Source organism: Falco cherrug, chromosome 9, assembly GCF_023634085.1.
Source record: "Falco cherrug isolate bFalChe1 chromosome 9, bFalChe1.pri, whole genome shotgun sequence".
NCBI lineage: Eukaryota > Metazoa > Chordata > Aves > Falconiformes > Falconidae > Falco > Falco cherrug.
The window spans coordinates 20,883,968-20,906,662 of NC_073705.1; the positions used below are offsets into that span (position 1 = coordinate 20,883,968).

The 22,695-nt window shown below is 42.0% G+C and overlaps 1 protein-coding gene across 2 annotated transcripts in view; it reads left to right on the forward strand.

The window, feature by feature from the left end:
* SHTN1 (shootin 1) overlaps positions 1-22,582 on the forward strand; it is a 70,758-nt gene extending 48,176 nt beyond the window's left edge. The window contains exons 11-17 of one of the 2 annotated variants that reach the window (XM_055720598.1): positions 1,798-1,903; positions 3,704-3,786; positions 7,368-7,477; positions 8,138-8,191; positions 11,031-11,151; positions 12,074-12,257; positions 20,648-22,582. In XM_055720598.1, the coding sequence (XP_055576573.1) occupies positions 1,798-1,903; positions 3,704-3,786; positions 7,368-7,477; positions 8,138-8,191; positions 11,031-11,151; positions 12,074-12,257; positions 20,648-20,858 (869 nt within the window). In that variant the 3' untranslated portion in view covers positions 20,859-22,582. The remainder of the gene's footprint in view (positions 1-1,797; positions 1,904-3,703; positions 3,787-7,367; positions 7,478-8,137; positions 8,192-11,030; positions 11,152-12,073; positions 12,258-20,647) is intronic. The other variant, XM_055720599.1, reaches the window with a different exon arrangement.
* The last annotated feature ends 113 nt before the right edge of the window (positions 22,583-22,695 follow it).

The window sequence follows — 22,695 nt, forward strand, 5'->3', positions numbered from 1 at the left end:
CCCTTAAAAGCAGGATTCACTTTAAGCAGTCTTGCTTGGAAGAACTGCTTTGTGTGAGTTTTACATTAGCAAGCCTTAAAAATACGCCTAGGCAGCATATGAATTCTCAGCTGCCTTGGAAAAGATCTAACCTTCACAGCAGATTCTTTCACAGCATCACAGGGTGGCTGGGGTTGGAAGGCACCTCTGGAGCTCATCTAGTCCAACCCCTGCTAAAGCAGGCTCACCTTGAGCAGGTTGCACAGAGTCGTGTCCAGGCGGGTTTTGAATGTCTCCAGAGAAGGAGACCCCGCAGCCTCTCTGGGCAGCCTGTGCCAGTGCTCCGTCACCCTCCACATAAAGCTGTTCTTCCTCATATTCGACAGGAACTTCTTGTGCTGCGGTCTGTGCCCGTTGCCCCTTGTCCCGTCACTGGGCACCACTGAAAGGAGCCTGGCCCCGTCCTCTTGGCACTCGCCCTTGAGATGTTTGTAGGCATCGACGAGCTCCCCTCAGCCTTCTCTTCTCCAGGCTAAGCAGCCCCAGCCCCTCAGCCTTTCCTCATACGGGGGATGCTCCAGTCCCCTCACCATCTTGGTACCCTCCGCTGGCCCCTCCCCAGCAGGTCCCCGTCTCTCCCGAACTGGGGAGCCCAGCACCAGCCACGGCACTCCAGGGGCGGCCTCAGCAGGGCAGAGCAGAGGGGGAGGATCACCTCCCTCCACCTGCTGGCCATGTTCTTCCTCATGCCCCCCAGGGTCCCACTGGCCTCCTTGGCCACAGGGCCACTGCTGGCTCACGGGCGACTTGCTGCCCCCAGAACCCCCAGTCCCGTCCCCGCAGAGCTGCCCCCCAGCAGGCCAGCCCCAGCCTGTGCTGGTGCCTGGGGCTGTCCCTCCCCAGGGGCAGGACCCTACACTGGTCTCTGTGGAACTTCATCAGGTTCCTCTCTGCCCAGCTCTCCAGCCTGGGGTCAGGTCTCGCTGGATGGCAGCACATAGGTTCTTCCAGGCTTGTTTGTCCTTCAGAAGGAATTCATCAGCATAAAGATTGTACCTGAAATTTAAAGCAATTTAGTTGATTTTAGTTTTTTTTCTTTTTAAGTTTAAAAGTAAATGTTAAAGATTGTAATTTTAATTTGAATCCATCATTATGAGAATAATGAACCTTATCCACTTTGGAAATCATATTCTGTACTTCTGCCATAATTCAGAACAATTGCTAAAAATTGTTCTAACAAAAAGAAATTTAAGACTTTTTTTTCTTTGTATCTGCTCTTCCCCAGTTGACTGCATTTGACAATATTTCAAGTGCAGAAAAGTAATTTTCACAGTTTAGGTCTGACACGAAAACAGGAGAGAAGGAATCCATTCTGATCACTGCCCAGTTTTGACCATTTTTGTGGGGAAAACCCACACCATCAGCAAGACAGAGATAAGGCTGGAAGCCAAAATTGCTCATTTCTTTCATCTCTTCTTAATTCATTCTCAAATGGAACCTCAAATAGACCATTGCCGGAATGTGATAAACTTTTCCATGCTCTGTCATTTTATATGAAGGATCCTGTACGAGGGAGAGTGTCATTTTAGTTTCAAAAGTAACTCATATTGAAGCTACCTGGTTTAATGAGAATCCTGTGCATCTAGGACATTGTTCTTGGTAGGAAATAAAAAATGTGATATCCTAGAAGTTGTATGGTTTATTCTTGTTGTTTGTTTTTTAGTTAATTAGTAGCTGCTTTGTTTAAACCATCAGAGTTTTAGAGCAGATGTGAGAAACCAAGAACTTACTGTAGTTTGTTTTGTTGCTTTTGTGCAGTTGATGAACTTCAAAAACGAATACAGCAGTCTGAAAATCCTCCACCACCTCCACCACCACCACCCCCTCCTCCTCTTCCTCCTCCTCCTCCTCCTAACCCTATACGGTAAGTGCTTAAGTCAAAGGTCACAGCTTTAATGCTTTGCTGAAGCAGAATACATTACATGAGCTTGCATCCAAGCAGGAAGAGGGTCTTTAAAGAAAAAAAAGGCTTTCTCCATCTGTCTTGGGCTTTTTACTGGCAGGACGGGCTCTGTGCCCCACCTGCCAACAGACGAACACCCTGACCAATTCTGAACAGTGTCTGCCTTGCCAAGCCCAACCAGTTGTCTAGGCTGTGACTTTGCAGTAGGAGGGATACCTGTCTTCTCTAATTTCAGAGGTTATTTTTTTCTATTCACCTGATAGCTGTAATTGCAGATTTGTGAAATGCTTGTCTGAATCTACTGCTAAGAAAACGCCTTTGAACCAAAGGTTATGTTGGGTTACTGTGTGTCCCTTCCTGTCAGATACTGGTGATGAAAATGCAGACTCCATTGAGTTCCCACAATTGCTTTCCTAAGTTAAAAAGAAAAAAAAAATCCCAGAAAATCACCACCCCATCGTCAAGCAGCTTTGGGTGAAATTATCAAAATTAAGTCTGATTTTTGCAAAGGACTGTAAAAGAGGATGACCAATATAGGATGTATCAGGCATTAGACCTGAATTAATTAACTAAGCCCTAAGGTGTGTTTAGCTAATTTTAGGAACTCAGCTGATCTTCATGTTGTCTGCTTGGTTTTAAAAATAAATGGACTTTGACACTTTCTAACCTAATAGAAATTACATATAGGAATCTTGTTAACTACTGTGTTAATATATGGATAGAGATGATTAGTAGGGAGAATTCATCCCTTTGGGCATCTTGCTTTATTTTTAGAAATCTAAACTAAACATGTTCTGAACAATTGTGTTTCGCCTTTTGCTCCTTTTCTGTCCGCTAACTCACTTGGCTTGTTTGCTTCTTTCTTGCTAATGTGTAGCATGAATTAACTTGGGGTGGTGGTGGTATGGGTTTGGTTTTTTGTGTTTTGTTTTATTTTTTTTTATTTTTGAAACCGGTAACACAATTCATTTTAAGCCCTGTAGTAGCTACATCAGAATATTTCCTTCATGCACTGTGATGTTGATGTGCGTAGAGGTTGTTTCAGAGCCTAGGCGCTGAATGCTGCTTTTTTCTGGGACAGAGTTCTGACCCTTTCTGTCAGGGAGGTCACTCTGCTCTGTAAGGAGCAATGTTCAGCTGGGAGTGATATGCCCCACTGACACATCAGATATGCATAGGAGCTTATACTTGGGCTTTAAGATGAATCATTTCTATGCCTGGACTTTTACATTTTGACTATAGTGAAAGGATAGTTATTTGATACCGTAAGAAGATTACAAACTTGTAGTTGGTGAGGAGATACTGATGACCATATTTAAGTGTCCTCTGAAGAATAATACTTCACTTCAATATCTGAAGATTCAATATCTTCATGTCGATATCTATCTATTAGAATACCTAATACTTTGCTATCAATATTCAAAAGAAGAAAGCTCTTCTTTCCTCTTATTATGCTGGAGCAGCTTCAATTTGTCATGTGTTACAATGAGACACTGTCATTTAATATTCAAATCTGGAGTGTTTTGATTTGTGCCTAATGCCTGTTAAAAAGAAATAGATTTCTCTGGTGCATTTTGATGGGAGGCATTGTGGGGGGTAATTCAGAACGTACATCTGCATTCAAGAACTGTTAAATGAGTCTTTTGTAACTAGCTGTATAATCAGGTATAAGCAAGCTGTTGTGTATGTCATGTTCAAGTTCATTCTAACAGTGTGTAATACAGGACAGAATGACAGTCTGCAGTTTCATTTTTCCCAAAGGTCTCTTATGTCAATGATTCGCAAGAGATCTCACTCCAACACCAACGTGAGCAAGAAGGAGAAACCTCCTCAGCAAGAGTCAGGTATGGCGTGTCCTTTCTCAAGTCGTGCAGATTATTCACTAGGTACTGCAGATAAAACTAGTGAAAATGAACCGTGCGTACAGCTAGTGATACAAATGCTTATAACTGTCAACATTAACTACTGCTATCCATGTCCCAGCATATTCATCTGCCTTGCGGTTAGAAATGTGGTTGCAGCCCAGGTACATGTGTGGTAGCTTTGGTAAGGAGTAGCTAAGGACTTTGAGTTTGTCTACTTTGGAGAAAAGGAGGCTGAGGGGTGACCTCATTGCTGATAGGACGAGCGGGAATGGTTCAAAGCTGTGCCGGGGGGTGGTTCAGACTGGACATGAGGAAGCATTTCTTTATGGGGAGGGTGGTCAAACACTGGAACAGGCTTCCCAGGGAGGTGGTCAATGCCCCAAGCCTGCCAGCATTTGAGGCATTTGGGCAATGCCCTTAATAGCATGCGTTAACTTCTGTTCAGCCTTGAAGTGGTTAGGCAGATGAACTAGATAATTGTTGTAGGACCCTTCTAACTGAAATATTTTATTCTATTCTACTGCGAGCTGCCTCAGGATACCCAGCAAACTTATGCAGCCCCTGTAGCCACCTGTGCCTCCACAGCTGAGCTGTTCATCAGCATCCAATATACTTTTTCCAAATGGATTTTAGTATGAACAGTCTTTGAAGCTGCAGATCAAAAACCGTAAAGGAAGATCTAGCACTTGCTGTAACTGAAGAGTTCTGATCTTCCTGCTTCTGGCTCTAATGCTTAGCAGATAAGTTACTGAGCTGATCTTCCTCACTGATGTGGCAGAAAAAGTTATCTTTCCTGTTTTTTCCCTTGGGGAGAGGGTAAAGATAAGCACTTAGTTGGGTATGGTGGTGTGCTGGGTGATATAAATGGATGGGGAGAACAGCATGGTCCAGTTTAGGCCCCATGCTGTTACACCAACTCCATGCAGCTTGAGTTGCCCCCTGGCAGTAGTAGTTGCACTATAGCAGCGTTTAGAGGCTCAGCCTGTGGCTTTAAACTGAACACAATATAGCATGTAGCTGCACCTACAGTACGTCCAGGACTTTGCACTACCATAGGTTATCTGGAAGAGGCAGAAGAACAAATCCAACAAGCATTAAGCAGAGAACAGGTTATATGCAGCATAACACAGGGAAGTTTCCAACTTTCAAATGGCTTCTTGTTTGTGATTTCTTCTGTCCCAAGCCTCTCCACAGAGCTAGTTTGTTAAATGCTTCAGTTTTCATCCCTCTATTCATATCTTGTGAAATTACCACTCAGAGTTGACTGTAATGCTAATCCTTTAATAATACTGAAAACCTAAAACAAAACAGGATCTTGCACTAAGGTGACTCTGCGTGCAAAGTAACAGCTGAAATTGCATTTTATTGTTGTTAATGGAAGCTGGAAACCTAGTAGGTTGAGAACAGGAGTCAAGTACAGATTTACAAATGAACATGAGTGCCTGAAGAATCAAAGCCAGTTAGACAAGCATTGCCAGTAAAATAACTAAGGTTTTTCTGGCTGTTTCTCTCTTTCCTTCTGAAACAGGAGTTTGTAGTCAATTGCTTAACTCATTTGCTGCCACTTAAACAAAGGGGGCTGCAGGAGGGAACCTGGCTGAAATTGTAGGTATAGGATATAACTGTTAAAGAAAAAATTGCTGCTAGCAGACTGTCATGGTCTGTAACTATTGCTGGATTGTTGGATGGGACCAACAGGCAGGATGTGAAGGACAAGAAGTATTACCCCTCCCATTTTCAGGTGAAGAACTGAGGAATCAGGTGACTTGGGCAGGTCCTGGCGGGGACCTTTGGGAACTCATTACCAATCTGAGAGAAATAAAGTTGTTTGTCTGGGTAAAATAATCAGAGAAGTGACCTTGTACTGAGGTCTCTGATGAAGAGTCACTCTTATATTTCAGTAAAAGTTCAATTATGTTGCCTTTATTTATCAGGTTTCCTTATCTTGAAGCATCCTAGATGTTTTGATTACACCTTTTTGTTGAGACCGTTACAAACGGTGATTGCAGGAAATACTATGAAATTCACTATAAGTTCTCTACACCCCATTTTTTCATTATTTATTAGCAAACTTTAAGAGTTCTGACCTTTCTTCAATCACATATGAACTGCTTTTTCTCTTAATAGTTGAGCTGTTCCTAAAATAAAAATATAAAAAGGTGGAAAGTTCTGTCTTGATCTTGTTATTATATCCAACTTGAGGCTTATTTTGACCCTTGTTAAGGACTTAGAATGAGTGGTTTCTATCCCATACCACCAATTATGCTTTTATATTTGAAACAGCCTGTTTGTGAAATTAAAGCCTGACATTAAATAGGCTTAGAATACAGAAACTGCATTTCTATGAATCATCAATAGTACCCTGACAAGTGAGAGAGCGAAAGTCTATTTAAAATTCCTGTTATATAAGGTACAACATTGCAGCTCTGAATACCATCAGCCGTATTTCTCCATGTATTTGCTTTAAGTACTCTTTTCCCCCCCCCACCTCTTTTTGGGATGGCATGTTAAATGTCTTTTGTTACATTATCCAGAACACTGATAAGTTAACAGGTATTGTTTAGGTTCATCACACAGCTTCCCACTTCATCTGAATATTTTGCAGTCCTGATACTCAGTCTCTTGAGAAAGCAACCATTTCCTTTCATGGTATTTAAGTTTTGCACTCTGACTTCATGCAGTGTTCTTTAAACGTGTTTTTAGTTCAGTCTGAGATGTTGCTGTATCATTCCAGCAAGGTTCTCAAACCCATGTGAAATACAAGACATGTTCGGCAGTCTTGTGATGGGCTGCGTGCAGGCCGTGTGTGGGGCATTGTGCACTTGTCCTGTGTCAGTGAAGCTGGGGAAATTTCTGCTGAGCCAGGGTGAAGAGGTACAGTGGAAGTGGGGCTGTATTTTCAGCCTGTAGCGCTAAACTTTTGCAATTCCGAAACTGTTATAGGAGCTTTGCGTTTTTCAGGATCTGGGCCCTCCTTCTGTCCAAACTTCTTCAGGCATTTGCAAAGTCCACGGCTGGATCCTCAGCGTGTGTAGATTGGCATATTATCCTTGAAGAGCTTGTGACAGTGTAGCTGATAGCAAAGATCACCAACAGCGCTGTATCCAGGAACTAGAATTCCTGATAACTAGAGACGAGGTTACTGCTTTCTGCTACTGTATATAGATGCATGCAACATCAGGTGAAGTGCCTCTTTTTGGTGGGAAAAATTAAGAATAAGATAGTGATCATGTAAGAAAGACCCTGTGAACAGCCCACTTACGGGGAGAAAAGTAAGCCTATATATTTATGGTTATCATTGCCATTTTCAATAAAACTGAGGAAAAGCATGGATTTGGGTAGTACCTGAGCAGTATGCCCACACATGCAGGCATGGAGTATAGCTAAGTACATTGTATACGTAAATACTGTTTCATCATTAAAACTAATTTATGATTATGGTAACTGTTTTATGGCAAGCAAGCTGATTAGTAGGCTATCTGTTTAACGTGGTTTTTTCTTTGTACTATTTCTCTGTATTTATATCTGGAACATGATATGCTTTTTGATTTTCGGAACAGGTGAAGAAGTTACGGATCTGAAGAGACAAGCTGTTGAAGAAATGATGGACAGAATTAAAAAGGGAGTTCATCTGAGACCAGTCAACCAGTCAAGCAGGCCTAAAACAAAGGTTTGGAATAAATAGCAGAGCAATGATATTAGCCAAGTACACTAATTTACACTGAAAATAAATCAGAGTTTCTGTGAAACATTCAAAAGAATACATTTATCTCACCTCATTTGCTTTGCTTGATTTTGAATAAAATAAATTAGAGCAGCATATGCCTGAAGAACAGAAAAGGAAGCGAAGCCAACAGTAAGTAAATAGAAGCCCAGTTTCTTTGACAGAGAAAGGAACTGAAAGCAAACATCTTGTAAACAAACAGCTACTGAGAAACAAAAAGCACAGAGAGAAAACAGGATTCTGCCTGAACCGAAGGGGGTGATAAAGAAGTAGATGGTATTTAGCAGTATTTCTTCCTTTTATGCAACACTTAGCACTAATACCTGAATGTGGCTACTATAAAATATTGCTTACAGTCTTCACAAAAGCATGACTTTTCTTTATGTGTGTAGGCTGTGATTCACAGTCTTAAGAGCTCAGACTCTTCCACTCATCTGTGTAAGACTATAGATTGGACGTTAGCCATGTGCCCAGGAGAGGAGAGAGCAGAGGAACGGCACACAACTGTACGCCTGTGTGGCGGACCCTCGTGCGACATCTGTCTTCAAGTACAAAGTCTGTCATGGTCCATTTCATGTGTTTTTTAACATGCATGTGTTTTTACAGCCAGAAACACCAAAGCCCTCTGAAAGTGCAATGAAAGAATTAAAAGGGATTCTGGTAAGAAAACTTGTGGTTTATATTTCATTTATTCTTCTCATTGAGCTGACAGGGCCTTCTGTGTAAAATAGACGAGTATTTGAAACTTCTGCATTAGTGTTTTGGTTTGAAGCTTTAGAGCAGTTTTGGAGTGAATCCCTTGATTCCACTTTTTACTTTGGTCAGACTGAAAGATTGGTTTTGGTCTTGCGAACAGAATTTATTTTGGAGAAAACTAGCCTGTTAACTCTGCTCCCAGATTTGTATGTTCCTGCCACTAGAGGGGAGGTTATGGTCCACACCTGCCATAGATCTTTTGGAAACTATCCAAGTACTCACAGTGGGAATGCTTAGGGAGTGAGAGGCAGCTGAATATATCTAGTCCAAAGTGAAGCCCCCAGACAGCGCATATAGTAGACATAGGGTTCTCCTCATCAACTGCTCTGAACTCCTGCTCTCTCCTGAGGCACCGAATTTCTTGTTAACATAGACGTAGCCTAAATAGAGCAAGAGCTCTCTAGTCTTTCTGCCTTTATAAGTAGAAAAAAATAATTCTGAATAGCTGTCCACATACCCATTGATCGCTAAATAAAAACATCAGGTGTGTATTTGGTCCTGCTCAGAGCAATGTGCTAAGTTTGTTTGAATTCCATCCTTTGCTCATACATTGCATTGCTTATTTAACTGGTTGCTTCTTTTGCACAAGTGCTAAAATTGTATCAAACATTCAGAAGGAGCTGTAGTTCTTGCTTGCTCCCTGACTTCTGTGACCCTGAAGCTTTTAAAGTTGAAGCGTGACTTTGGGACATCAGGTGAAATTTTGCCTTTGTAAGGTGAAATTCTGCCTGAACCGAAGCAAAATACTTCACATTCACTCTACAGAAGGTAAGGCTAATCATTCTACTCATCCATTGTAGCACCTAAACAGACCTTATGAAAAATAACTTCAGTGCTGTGTTGGGTGGTGCAGCAAGGAGCGTAGCCACAGCCTGTGCTGCCATTTAAAACCATGAGTGCGGCACCAACAGTGTGTTAAACTTACTGTTCTCCAGTCACACGAAAGCAGGGGAAGAAGGGAAGAAATCATCTACAGGGCCACCAGACCTTAATGCTAAGCTGTAATTAGAGGGACACATAACTAAATGTTGAGGTAAATAGAAAAGAAATAAAATGCAACGTGGAGATTATGTTTTAAACGAAACTCTGTAATTATAGGAATATTTCATATGGCGTGCTGTTTGGACCAGTGAGGGCTGGACTGAACAATCCTGCTGAAGGCCCTTTCGTTTTCTAATAGCTGTTTAATTTCTTTGACACTGTATCACTGACATCAGGGGAGACTTGATTATGTACTTCAGAGGGAGCAGAGAGAAGCCTACAGTCACTGTACTGCTGTATCTAGCTTGTTGCTTTGGAGCCCTTTAGGATATTTGCGGCGTAAGACAAACTGTGTAAAATCCAATTCCAATCTATTCTTGAGACCAGTCATTATGCACAGTCAGACAACAAACACGGGGGTGGGATGTGATGGAGTAAACATTTGTTGTTACTATGCTAATTATGCATTTCATGTAGACCTCCATATAATTGTTACAAACAAAACACATTTATGTTCTGTAAATTGCAGACTTGAGTGACTCTGTTGTGTACATTTGTGCAGATCTGGAGCATACTACTAATTAATAATGTACCTGCCCAGTTAAATTTCAAATATTTGCCAAAGAAAATACTTTAATTTTTGGGTGGTGGTGAAGAATTAGTTACTTTGCTGGGAACCTGAAAGTAGCACAGGTTTTGCAACTTGTGATGCCATTTCCTTTTGTCATTTGCTATTTCTGCTCAGAATATATGTGCTTGTCAAAAAAAGATGTTAAGAGTATGTTATTTATACTTCGGAAAAATGCTGTGTGAGTCTGACATTTGTGGAAGGCTGAATGAACAGGGTTCCTGGGCATCCCTAAAGATGGCAAGACTCAGAGGGAGAATGAAATACCATATAGGTCCCAAGTTTTCAGTTGCATTGTAAACATTTTAGGGAAATTTTACAATCAAGTGGGTGCTAATCCAGTAACTGACTTTTGTCAGTTGGGAAATGCATGCAGTGTGCACTATGTGCGTGTTAAAATTCCTGTGGGCAAGTCTGTGAGGTTTCAGGCTTTGATTAAAGCCTTTCCTCTCACACCTTAAGAGAAGCGCTGCTGGACTTGCAGCTTCGCTGCTACAAAATACTGGTTTTGGCATAAGGCACGAGTAGCATGCATTTCTATTTTGTGTGTTTAAAAAGCTTGAGATCAAACTCTGTATGTAAGAGAAGCCATGAAGTATGTGGATATAGGGTCAGGGTTATGGCAGATCAGCTAGATTACAGAATATAATAATGTGCTGCAGTTGCTGCTAGTACCTATTGACTTCTACAGATAGGTGTACGCACCAGGATGGAGCAACACAGGACCAGCACAGAACATATGCAGCAGTAAAATATGAGTCGTTGGCTTTCTGCTGATAATGGGCATGGTAATGCTCTAGCAGTTTATTAAGATCCTTTAAACGTTAAGATGGAGGAAGTTGGCAGTTCCCTGCAAACAGCAGAATTTGTTCATTGGTGATCCAGAGCATCACCCTTAAGCCCGATATCAGAACCGTAATGTGTAGCTAAGTATGGTTAATCCCTACACCAGGAAATCCAAGTAAGGGGAGGAGTGGTGAGCCAGCCCCCAGATGCTCACTGTTGTACTAATGGAAGAGCTTCACACACTGGTCTAGAACTGCGGTTTAAAAGGTTATCATGTTGTGCATATGGGATGTTTGGCAAGGCATACTATGTCCTCAGAGAGCTTCTCATGCCTATTTCTTGCTGTAGGAAACGCTGAATAAATCCACTAGTTCCCGAAGCTTGAAGTCCCTTGAAACAGACAGCAGTGAAACAGAGCTGGAACGAGTTCTGCGACGCCGGAAAGTGACCACTGACCAGGACAGTGGCAGTAAGTGGCTGGACTCCTTTGTAGTCCTCTTCCTCTCTCTTGCATTAAGTGACTCTTGAAGCTTTACTTTCTCTTCCAGACCATTGCCATTTCAGCCATTATGGAGAGCCCTGCTTACTTCTACAGTGATTCACTTCCCTGTCGCACCTGTCACTTTTCATCCCCATTTTCTCCAAGAGATGCCTCTGTCGGGATTTTCTGCGCACACAGCCATATACACAGAGGTTCCTCTGTCCTGCCTGGAGCTCAGACATTGTTATTGCAGTTAATAGTCTGAGCCTACTGAGAAAATACTCCTTAAAGTAATGGTAACCAGAGAAATGAGGATTTAGGAGTAATATTTTGAATTAGCCTCTTCTGCAGAGCAAAGGTCTGCAGTTCTTAAAATGTGCTTTATTATCATCATCTGTAAGGAACTGTTGATGTTCTGCCTAGTTAGAAACAGTCTGTGCAAGTGTAAGGCCATGTGATAGTTGATGCAGATGTGGCTGGTTTTAATGTCACTGTATGGATTTAGCTTGGACTCTGTAGCTGGGTAGTTCACTCAGGAGTATGAGAACAGGCTTTTTTGTCAGTGGGCTGGTTCTCGCTCCAGCTGTACTTTGGGCTGGGAGAGCACTGGCAAGTTGTGGCGTGGACGCGCTGCATGGGCAGCAGGACTCGCCATCCCACGAGGCTGGGGGATTCCGTGCATGACGGTGTCAACATAGCAAGCCCTGCCTGGGGTACAAGAAAGGGTTAATCTTGGCAGGGAGAGCAGAAGCTGCAAATGCTGCATTTTGCTAGCCTCCATGCACTGGAGGCTTTTAGTTAAAATTCCATTTTGATTCCTTAGTTAGCTTGAATTCTGCTATGCTTATGTGTTGTTTTCTAGACTGGTCAATCTAGACGACAGAAGCATTAAACTTTCTTTGGATTTTAGGTCCCACTGGAATCTTGGCCACATCAGAATCAAAATCTCTGCCTGTGCTAGGTTCGGGAGCCAGTGCCGCACAAACAGCGCTGAACAAGAAAGACCTGGAGACAGAATTCAGTCCCAAAGTACCTGACTCGGGTCCCATCTCTAATGAGCTTAAGGGCGTCACGGGCTCCAAGCATACATTACAGTAAGTAGAATATGGATTTCTAGATACATTTTAGTACCAGATCTGTTTAGCTGGTGCATTTTGAAAGTGATTTAATACCAGTTTTGGTTAACAGGATAAAGGTACAGTCTGCAGCTGTTTACCACTCACTGACTCTTCAAATAATTTATAGCCTCATGTGGAAGTAGAAATTGAATTCTCTGTAATAAAGCCCATTTCCTGTAAAATCTGTGAACGTTCTTCAAAAAAAAGTTCATCATCTTTGCCAAAAGAGACCTCAAGAGTCTGAGGAATGGCAAAGTTGAGGGGTCTTTCCACATCCTGAAGAGAAGAGGGATGATAGTTGTATAGTTAACTCTTGATGTAAAAAATAGGGTAATTCTAGCACAATATTTTAAAACATACTGTCATGTAGGTCATATTGGTCTGTATGCAGGTGCTCAGGGTAGTTTCTGTTGGACCAAAACAAGTCCTATTCCTCTTAAACGTTTGTTGGTAAAAATTCTGAATTACCTTGAAATCGCGAGATTAAGAGTCTTCAAAAGCTACAAAAAATATAGTTAGTGCCGCATTTGCACATATGGGCAGAAGGATCTTTTGTCGCAACAGATTGAAGACCCAAGGTGCCAGTTAAGCATCAAAGAGTTAAACCTGCTTCAGAAATATTTATTTCAGACAGATCCCCTGGAGGATTGGTTTGTTTTACAACAATACCAAGCTCCTTTTGAAATTAGGCTGTGCACTTGCTTCAGTTCCCTTGCCAGGTTGTTTGTCAGTTTGTCACTTCAAGAAAAGGAAATAGTTGAGACAAATCAGATCAGCAGAATATTGTAATCATGGCTAATTAAACCTCTGATTTCCGGCTCTGTCAGTTAAAAAATATCACCAGTACCAATTCTAGCAAGTATCCATTGCTTGGTTCAAAGGAGTAAGTAATGACAAATGAGCTGGAAATTCAGTTCGTATCTATTTTTATGAATTGATAGTTACTTCACTCTCTTGCAGGTACTTTTATAATTTATTTTTGAATGGATAAAGAGCCCAATTTCCTTTTGTGCTCTACAGTATTTAAGTCGCACCGAGTTTTAAAAGCAGGATGTCTTTTACAATCATATGTGTTTTCCCCTTTTATTTAATTTAAGTATCCCTAGAAGAAAGATGATCTTCATTTTAATTTAATCAGAAAGATGAAGATTTGTTCAACAGTTAATTTGACATGAATAATGCCATTACATTTTCTTGAACTGCTACCCTGACGGAAAGGTGAGGTTTTTCCTGAAAAATACTGTTTGTAATTTGTGGATTTCTACAATTTTGAACAGATAACCTTTATCAGAAAATACAGCAACTCCTACCACCTTTTGTCTACCTTTATTCCACCAAACTAAGTGGAAATTGCATTTACAAGAAAGGAAATGAAATAATTGCAGGCCCCAAGGTCTCGCAGAACGCGTGGTGAATTGACAGTGAAAAGGATCTTGTGTTGACAGTCACAGTTGTTATGTGTTATAAAAGCATATGTGAAGCGCAATTTATTTCTCAGCTTGCCTATTCAGTGACATCCTGAAAGACACATTTCGCTTTAATTTATCTGTTTAAAGCATTAAAACAAATGTAGTGGGCCAGATTCCTTAGTGCTGCAGGGCTGCTTTGCACCGCGTCACTGGTGTAACCTGCGTATTAGGCTCATCTTTGAGGCTGGTGTTCCAGCAAGCGAGAAGATGCTGGGGCTGTCAGACTTCCACTGCTGGGCTGGCAGGGAGGAGCAGGAGTAACCTAGACGTTTCATACCGTGTTGAAGTGCAATTAGTTTTCTTTTTCCTCCTGGGTACTGTTTGCAGCAAAGGTTAGTAGAGGCAGCCTCCGCGCTCCTAGGTGTGTGTTGTTTTGAAAGAAGGCTCATTCAAAGCAGACATCAGAAGGAAGTTCATTTGGCTATCACATCTGACTACTTGGCTCTGTAATTAGGCAGTTTTCTGGGCTTCCCTGGGTACATCTATACTAACAGTTTTGTTTGGATCAACAGAGCGCTTCTGAAGCAAATCTCCCTATTGTCCCCATTTGCTATGCTTTGCTTCGTATCCTGGAGTGGTCTTAGTGCATAAACTAGGGATTCGTTGGATGAGTGAAACTGAACCAGAAGATGTGATCCAGCCTTTACTGGCTGGCCCAGGAGCCACCCAAGAGCTAGTTCAATGAACGCCCCCCCTGAAATGTGTGTTGTGAGGGCACTGATCTGAAGCACAGGCTGTTTCCCTTTACACATCTGCTGATGTTGCACCACACTATTTTCGAAGGTAGCCCGTGTTAACTAAACAAGCAGCACGCTGCTTTGGGCAGATACCCTAAATGCCAAAGGCATGAAAAAGATTTATTGTGGCTCGGCTTATTATTCATACCTGAGGCAAAAGGATGCAGCTGTCTCATCATTCACAATTCCTTGAAATCGGACAAAGGTGTGCCCTGTTTGCAGCAGCCAAGCAAGCCTTTTCGAGCACGGTAGAGGACTGCATGTCTCATCATTACCAGGTGTCTCTGGCAGTGCAGCATTTATTCTTTTTTTCTTCACCTGGATTTTAATGTAGAGCTGCCTATAGAAAACCTTGGGAATAGTTGTGCATGAGATATTTCTCTTTGCTGTGCCATCCATTTACTGAGGCTTGTAATCCGAAGGAGGAGTAATACTTACAGACATTTAAATGCGAACAGCCCTATTCATCGTTCTTTATTCACACTGAGTAACAGTTGAGCACACCTGTTTTTGCGGAGAAAGAAGGTCATGCCTTTGAAAAAGACCCAGTCTTGAAAATGTATCTGTAAACAATACGTAGATGGAAGTCAGCCTACTGAGTAAAATCCCAGATCCTCCCTGCCCCCAAGTCAGTGGCAATCTAACCGAAATATGCAAAGGGTCAGGAGTTTCAAAGGCTTTGGTTGTAGTAGGACTCCGCAGGTGATATGGTTACTCCTGTGGCCAGTGTTACCAAAGCACTGGCCACCAGCTGAATCTGCTGGGCCACTCAGGTGAGTGGCCGAAGGAGGGATTGTGGAAAAGGGCTGTAACATCATCAGCAATTACAGGTTGGTTCTGAAGTTTTCCTGTAATCAAACTAAGTGATGACAGCTCAGAGAAATGAATTCAGAGGAAAAATGTGGGTTTTGAACCACTAGGTGAGGTGTTCCTTCAGTATAGGAGATTGTTAGAAGAAGGGTCTGAAGCCATTAAGAGGATGATTTGGAATGTTTGAATGCGAAATTTTGCTCAGGTGGTGCTGAGGGGGAAGACATCAATCATGTGTGTCCTATAGAGAAATTGAGGCCTTACCTCAGTATTCAGGTAACTTCCTCTGCAAATCTCTTCCCAAATGTTTAACCCAGCATGACTGTAATTCTGTGACAATTGCTCAGAAGAGAATGGGTGACAATTTAGTTACCTTGGGAGCAAAGCGAGTTCCCGTGACTCCCTGCAGTGTGTAGACACAGAAGGAGAAGGTGTGTCTGGCTCTGCCCCTGGGTTTTTTGGTGTTTTTTTTCCAGCACTTTGTAAACATTTTGTTTCTGGGCAGCAGAGTTCTCCGCTGACAGAGTGAACCACAGAGAGGGTTAGTCTTAATCTGATGATTTTATACAATTAAAGGATTTGTCCTCCTTCCCCTGGCTGTAATCTTAGTACCCCTGAATCATCTACCAGCTCTGCGGGAAGTAGCTCAGCCTCAGCTAGACAGAACTGCAAAGGTTTTCCAGTGCAGCTTGAACATGGGCAATTCAGTTTGAACAACAAATGAAGAAAACAATGGGATGTCCTGGAAGTTTGAGGTCTCCTCAATTTTAAGTATTTTAAAAGCTACTGTCATACATTTTTCTTAGTGTACTTCTTTTGTGCTCCCTCAGTGCAGGTGGAAGCTCTTCAAGATTCTTCGTTTAAATGAATTTGCTAATCTTTCTGAGCATTTTCAAAACAGTGCCTAAGAATGGGAACAAATTCCGTACTAGAGATTATCTGCAGTTCTGTTCTGCTTGCTGCTATGTTGGTGACCTTTCTACTTAGCCAGGTGTAGCAGCGGCATTCCTGAAACGGAGAAGGTTTCTTGCACTTCACAGATGTCTGGTGTTATAGATAGAACTGGTACTATCAGAGGAGGAAAACAACCGACTAATTCACTAGTGTCACTCTTTGTATTCCCTCTAATTTCCTGTTGACAAATCCTGTAGCGTGCTGGGATTTTTTTGTTCATTGAAGACTTTCAAGGCTTGGAATTGGTGTATTTTTTACTATTGTTCAGCATTAGCCTTTGGCCCTGTCTGTTGAATTCCCCTGCCTTTTTAAGAATTCTGAGGTGTTTAATAAACACATCTGCAGTTATTCTCAAGAAAAGTTTTTGACGGAGGATAAAATTGACTCACCTCTTGTGGTCTGGCACGCAGCAGACAGACCATGGTGGTGCTCTGCTGAGCTGGGACCCTGTCCTGTACAGCCTGGCACCGTGGGCTGGTTAGTCCAGGTCAGAGGCAGGACAGCGGAGCTGCTGTTGTTTGGCAAACCCTCCTAGCATGGTAGTTTGGAAAGGACACAGAGATTGGAGTCTGAGCTTTATTGCACGAGTGATGTTTGTCCTCGGTTACGGGTATCTTATAGGAAAACGAGAATGCTGGGGTCGGGGTGGGCGGTAGATCGGCGAATAGCAAGCTGTAACTGGCATGCAGGCATGGTTTTTAACTGTTAGGAAGAAGCAGCTGGTAGTGAGCAACTGTCAAATTAGCTTAATGCTTCAGATCTTACCTTTCGGGGAGTAAGGAATAGCACCAGCTGAGTTTTATTTTGGTTTTGAAAGCAATTTTGCTTTGAAGGCAGATGACAGCTATTTCAGCATCCTAGATTAAGGAGCTCACTGAAGGACAAAGTATACTAATTTGATGCCATGTTAGTGTTGGCTTTTGTATCAGAAATTACTTCATTCATACTATCTCAGATTCCAGGCAGAGGATCTACATGGATTCTCCCATGCTTATACCATGTACTTGCAAAACCAGTCTTTGTTGGGATAGATTTTTGCTAGTAGTTTCTAAATATGCTGTAAAACCCACAGATTTTCCTACAGCGTTTTCCTTGAATGGTTTCCTTTAGCCTTCTGCTTTTTAGAAAATTGGATGGGACTTCATCCAATAAAATTTTCCATGATATTTACATAAAATTCTGGTTTCTAAATGGAAACATATTACAGTGATTTCCTGAATAGAGCACCGAGTGAGGTTAAGTAATACCAAGGTTATAATATTAACCAGAAGAAACAAAGAAAAATCCAAGTCTCAGTTGACCATCCAATCCTTAGTTTCTTTTTATGCTCCTACTGTAAATTATTTACAAAGGGCACAGCAGTACTAGTTCACAGACAGCCCGTCAGGTGTAAGCCTTTATGTTTAAATCTTTGGTAGCTTCTTTAACTATCTAAATAGAATATATTGCTTTTGATACTCTTGTATCACAAGCAGTCCTCAATACTGCATGGGACTTGGCATATCCCCTACAATTAATCTAAAATGCATTTGTCATCTAAATCTGGATTTCACAGCACAGATTTTATGTGTTTAGTCATAAAAATATATGCAGACTTATAAAGAATTATGTATGAATGAGTACAATAGAACTAGGTTCTCAGTTTCTGGCTTAAATATATAGTTGGGCAAATAACAAGAATACTGATAACAACATTAACAATCTTAATGAGGGAAGAGCTTTGCATAGAACTAAATGCAAATACCTTGGCTGGATAAATTCGTAACTGTTCAAATCTGTGGCTAACTATATCTGTACTAATTGCTTTTCCCAGCTGTATTTGTAGCAGTAAAAAAAAAAAGTTTTCTGAAAGGGAGCACCGATGTTGTGTTCATTCTTGCACTGAAACTTCATTATGCCTGCAGTCCGCTCCTGACAAACTGTTGAAAATGAGCTCTGAACACCTGATAAATAGGGTTAATAATTTTTAACAATACTGCATCTGTAACAGCAGCACTGTCAGGCTGGTGCTGCAACAGCGTAAAGCATTTGAAGAAGGGAATGCGAGTACAGTGAAGTCGGAATAGTAATTCTTATTTTTATGCTCGAAACGCTGATTTAATCACTGGTTTTCTCCATTAAACTACTTTATATCGACATCTTTTATTTTTCTGTCCTTTAAAGGTGGTAAATATGATTGCCGTTTTATCCATTTTTGTTATAAATGAAACAGACTTCAGAGTGTTTGGCTGTGCATCAGTTGTTGGAATGCTGCCATACACTAATGCAGACTCCCCACTGTGAGCCCAGTGAAGAATTATACTTTGATTCACCAGATTGTATTAAATAGTCCAGCTGTTGGGATTTGAAAGATAGTTACCTCCAAAGTGAAATAAAAATGAACTTGGCATTTACGGCTTTGACCATTTTTATAGAGTTGGGCAATCAGCTTTTCAGAGGTAGCACTTTTAAAAATAACCCTCTTCTGGTTACACTGCTTTATAAAGTTTAATTTGCTGTAACATTTAAAATACCCCACCTTGTGTTTTCTGGAATGATTGGCAACTTTTGCATAAAATAAGCATTATTTTCCTTATGAAATCACTAGCTTCTGATGATAATCAAATGAGTCTGAAACTGTATCTATTAGCACCAATTTCTGCATTAATTAACTTATACCAAAGTTCTAATGTTAGAGACAATGCTTGTAATTAAAGCTTGAACATGGAATTCCATTTGTTATATCCAGTGCTTCAGTAGCAAGCTGAGTAAATTCTTTCTGAAACGGAAAGTGCAGCATCTGTTGTTTCTGTGATTATTTATTCGTTTTTAACCTGTACATTTACTCTCTCCCCATCAGGTGGGAGCCAGTACATTCTCCGCCCCGTGCTCTAATTGTTGAGTGGGGTGACCTCTTTTTTCTTTGTCATTTTCTCCAGGACAAAGACTGTCACAATAAAGGGCGGTTCATAGCAGATGGATCCAGTAGCTGAATTTCTTTCTCTGGCCTCCAGTTGATTCCACTTTTTCCTTTCAAGGGTGTTATCGTAGCAGGATGGAAGGCTGCTCCTTATGAGTAAGCATGAAAAATTAAAAAAAGGAAAAGAAGAAAAAGAAGAAAAAGAATTAAAAAAAGGCTGCAGACTAGCAAATGCAGTTGCATTCAGCAGCGGTACAGTTAGGCTGCCTGGGAGAGCGGATCCACGCGCCTGCCGCTGCGTAGGACCTTCCTGCACTAAGGGGTTTTGCCCCTGCCCAGCGTGGGGGTTGTAGCTGTATCGGCGTGGACATCTGCCCCGCGTCCACGCTGCTGTGTGAGGCCCTGCCTGAAGATGGGCCCAGTGCCTCTCCGAGCGCGGCTGGTTGCGTGCCCCCGGCGAGGGGCCAGCAGGCTGGCCAGGAGAGCCGGCGGGGGAGGCCAAGCCCCTGCCCACGCAGCGGCGTCAGGGCGGCACGGGAAGTGCCCCGTCCCTGCCTTGGCCGCTCCCGCTTCCCCAGTCTTTGCCTGGTTCTCTGCTGGGGCGTTCAAGCTAATCTAAGGATTTGCCTGCACGTTTTCAACACTAGTACAAAGCTTTTGAATATAGAGAAGTGCTTTTAGCGTTTCTAGCGTGTTGCCAGCCTCGACAAATAACCCCGGTGTCTCTGACCTTTCCTTCCTCTCTCCCCACGCAGAGGGCTGTTTATCGGCGCGGATCCCTGCGCTGTGAGCGATCAAGATGTAACCCCATTGCTGCAGTACAGAACGTGGGTCTAACGCCCTCTGTACTTCAGCGCATCCAGTCGGTGAATTCTCAGAAATCGTTGGTGCTTGCTCCCAGTGAGACCACTAGCAGCCTGTTGGTGCCGAGCCACAGCGGCAAATCTGGTTACGCTGCCTCTGCCTCCCGGTTGTACGGAGGAGTGTGGCACAGTGGAAGCCCCATGCAAGCTGCTCTGGGGTGGAGGTGTGGAGAAGCAGCCACGTTCTCTGTCCAGGCTGCAGGCTGTTAGCCTACAGCCCGCAGGAACTGGCAGCATTTTCTCTGAGTGCAACGGCTCTGTTGGACATGGGGGAACCCAATTCTGGATCTGAGATGAGCAGAGAGAAAACAAATTCTCAAAGACTATCTTTAAACTGATCCTTTTGTAGTCTAAGGATTTTTTTCAGTGCTTTGTGAGTTCATTTTTCCTGTTAAGTGTCTTCCACGGCTAGCTTAACAAGGGATTCAGGAGGGGTAATGCGACTGTTGCATTTTGTGCGCTACTATCTGTGTGTAACGGCTGTTAAATCTATAAATCTACTTACTGGTTCAGGAGACCTGTCCTGATCATACATGCCACTAGTAATAGAAATGCTTTTCTGTATATTTATATTCCTTCTTTTAAATGTGTGAGCTGTTACCCATATTCATATATTTATTCTTTTTTCCTTTAGATCAACTAGTCATACAGAATTTAGAAGAGAAGCTTCTAGCAATGAAAAAGAGACAGAATCCGTTGTAGTTTTAGATCCTGTTTCCACCAGTGGGGATCAGATGCCCAACACCACTCTGAATCAGAACAAAATGAAGGAAGAAAAAAACAAGCCACTGTATAAAGAAACTAACGCTGAGAAAATAAAAGAAACAGACAGTTCTAACTGTTAATTGTTATTCTGAAAGGCTGTAACTTTTGGGAATCATTATCTGGACGTGTACGTTGCTTAGGTGTGTCACTAGGGGCTACAGTCTGTACTCCAAACAGTTTTCAATGATATAGATTGAAATGGTCTTTTGTATGCGGTTCAGTTACATGCATTAAAGTGTTAAATAACTATGTATCACTCAAAAACCCCCTCCCATTTTAATTTAGCAGGTACAGTTATTATTTTCTTAGATGGTGTCAGTTGCCTTTACTTAAAAACTGTTTTTGAAAAGGCTTTTTTAATTACTCTTTCACTGAGAAGAATGCCTTGTTAAAAGGTCCACTCTGCAGCTTGCCAGCAGCCCCTCGCACCCCTCTTGAATCGGGCAGGTTTGGGTTAGACCCTGTGAAGGTGATAACGCACACATCAGCTTTAGTATGGGAGGTATTACTAATTATTAAAAAATCGGTCTTTAGACACATTGCTTTAAAAACATTTTGGTATCTGCTTCAAGCCAGATCTTTTAGGTCTCCTTACTGCTGTCTCCACACACGCTTTCTGGAGGAAATTAAAAGCACAAGCATAACACGTCTGTCTGCTGCAGGTTCTCCAGCAGACAGGTAGCCCAAAGACTTGAAAAGCAGAGGCAGTGCAGCATGTCGTCTAACGATAGCCAGAGTCCGTAGCTCGTGGGTCGAGACTGGTGCTCTCATTTGGATGAAAAGCTTTTCAGAGGACTCACCTCCTGGTTTTTGTTTCCATGACGCAGCCAGGTTTGGAACTGCTGCAACTGGAGCCTGCATTTACTGCTGAAAAAAACCAAAACAACTTCTTCCAGGCTCCCATGAGCACGGACTACATCTGGGACTCGGTCATTCTGGGATTGCAGGTTATTTGGAATCAACGTTTTGCGAACTGCCAGCTGAAAGCTCGCAGCACAAACAAATAAGCCTTTGCTTTGACCCGGGTACACGCTGGTGGCATTGATGTCTCTGTTAGGTAACACTTTAGATGTCTGTATTTGCGAACACAAATCCCAGTTTCCCTCAGCCCTTATTTCCTACGAAGACAGTGAGATAGGTACGTAAGTGATTTGCTCCACTGCCAATTCACATTCCACTGTAGCCTCTTTTTAAACTGAACACAGTATCTCATTCTTTTATAACGCACGAACAAATGTAATCAGGGATTTACCTAAAGATTGGTGTACCTGAAATCGAGTGGTCAAGTACCTGAATGCACTTGGATTATTTTTAATTTAATGATTTGAAACAATGATAGTGTTGAAGGATGAATGTTCTGAGTTTGTTGGTTTGGCTCTGCATGCAACTGTCTGGTGCTTTTCCTAAAAATAAAATGATAGTAACGAGTGTGGTAGTTTCACATCTTTTTGGTGTTTTTTGCATGTTTGCTAAGAAGGTCTTGGGCTTGATCTAATTGCTGAACTACATATAATTCCTACACTGGAGGAAATTTGTCTCATTGATATCTGCATTTCTGGGGGGCATGTGGTTCTGGTGGTGAATCTTTCACTTAGGTGGCTGTTACACTGAATTTCAAATGCAACATTTTATATATGTCTTTTTCCTCAAATTACTGCTGCTGTATTGTATGTTCCGATTTTCAAATTATACAACCTCCAGAAGTTTTTTAAGAAGCATTTCAAACTGTTTGTTACCTAGGACATAAATTATTTATTTCTCTTTTCACTGTTGCTTATTAAAAAGACTCCTGACAAGTTTCCCAGACCTTGTGAAATTGACTTGTTACTCCCTGCCTCTGACTGAAGCGAGCTTCTTAGTGATGCCAATTACAGCTTTGTGCCCTACATTTGGGGTTTGCACTGATGCACTTGTGTT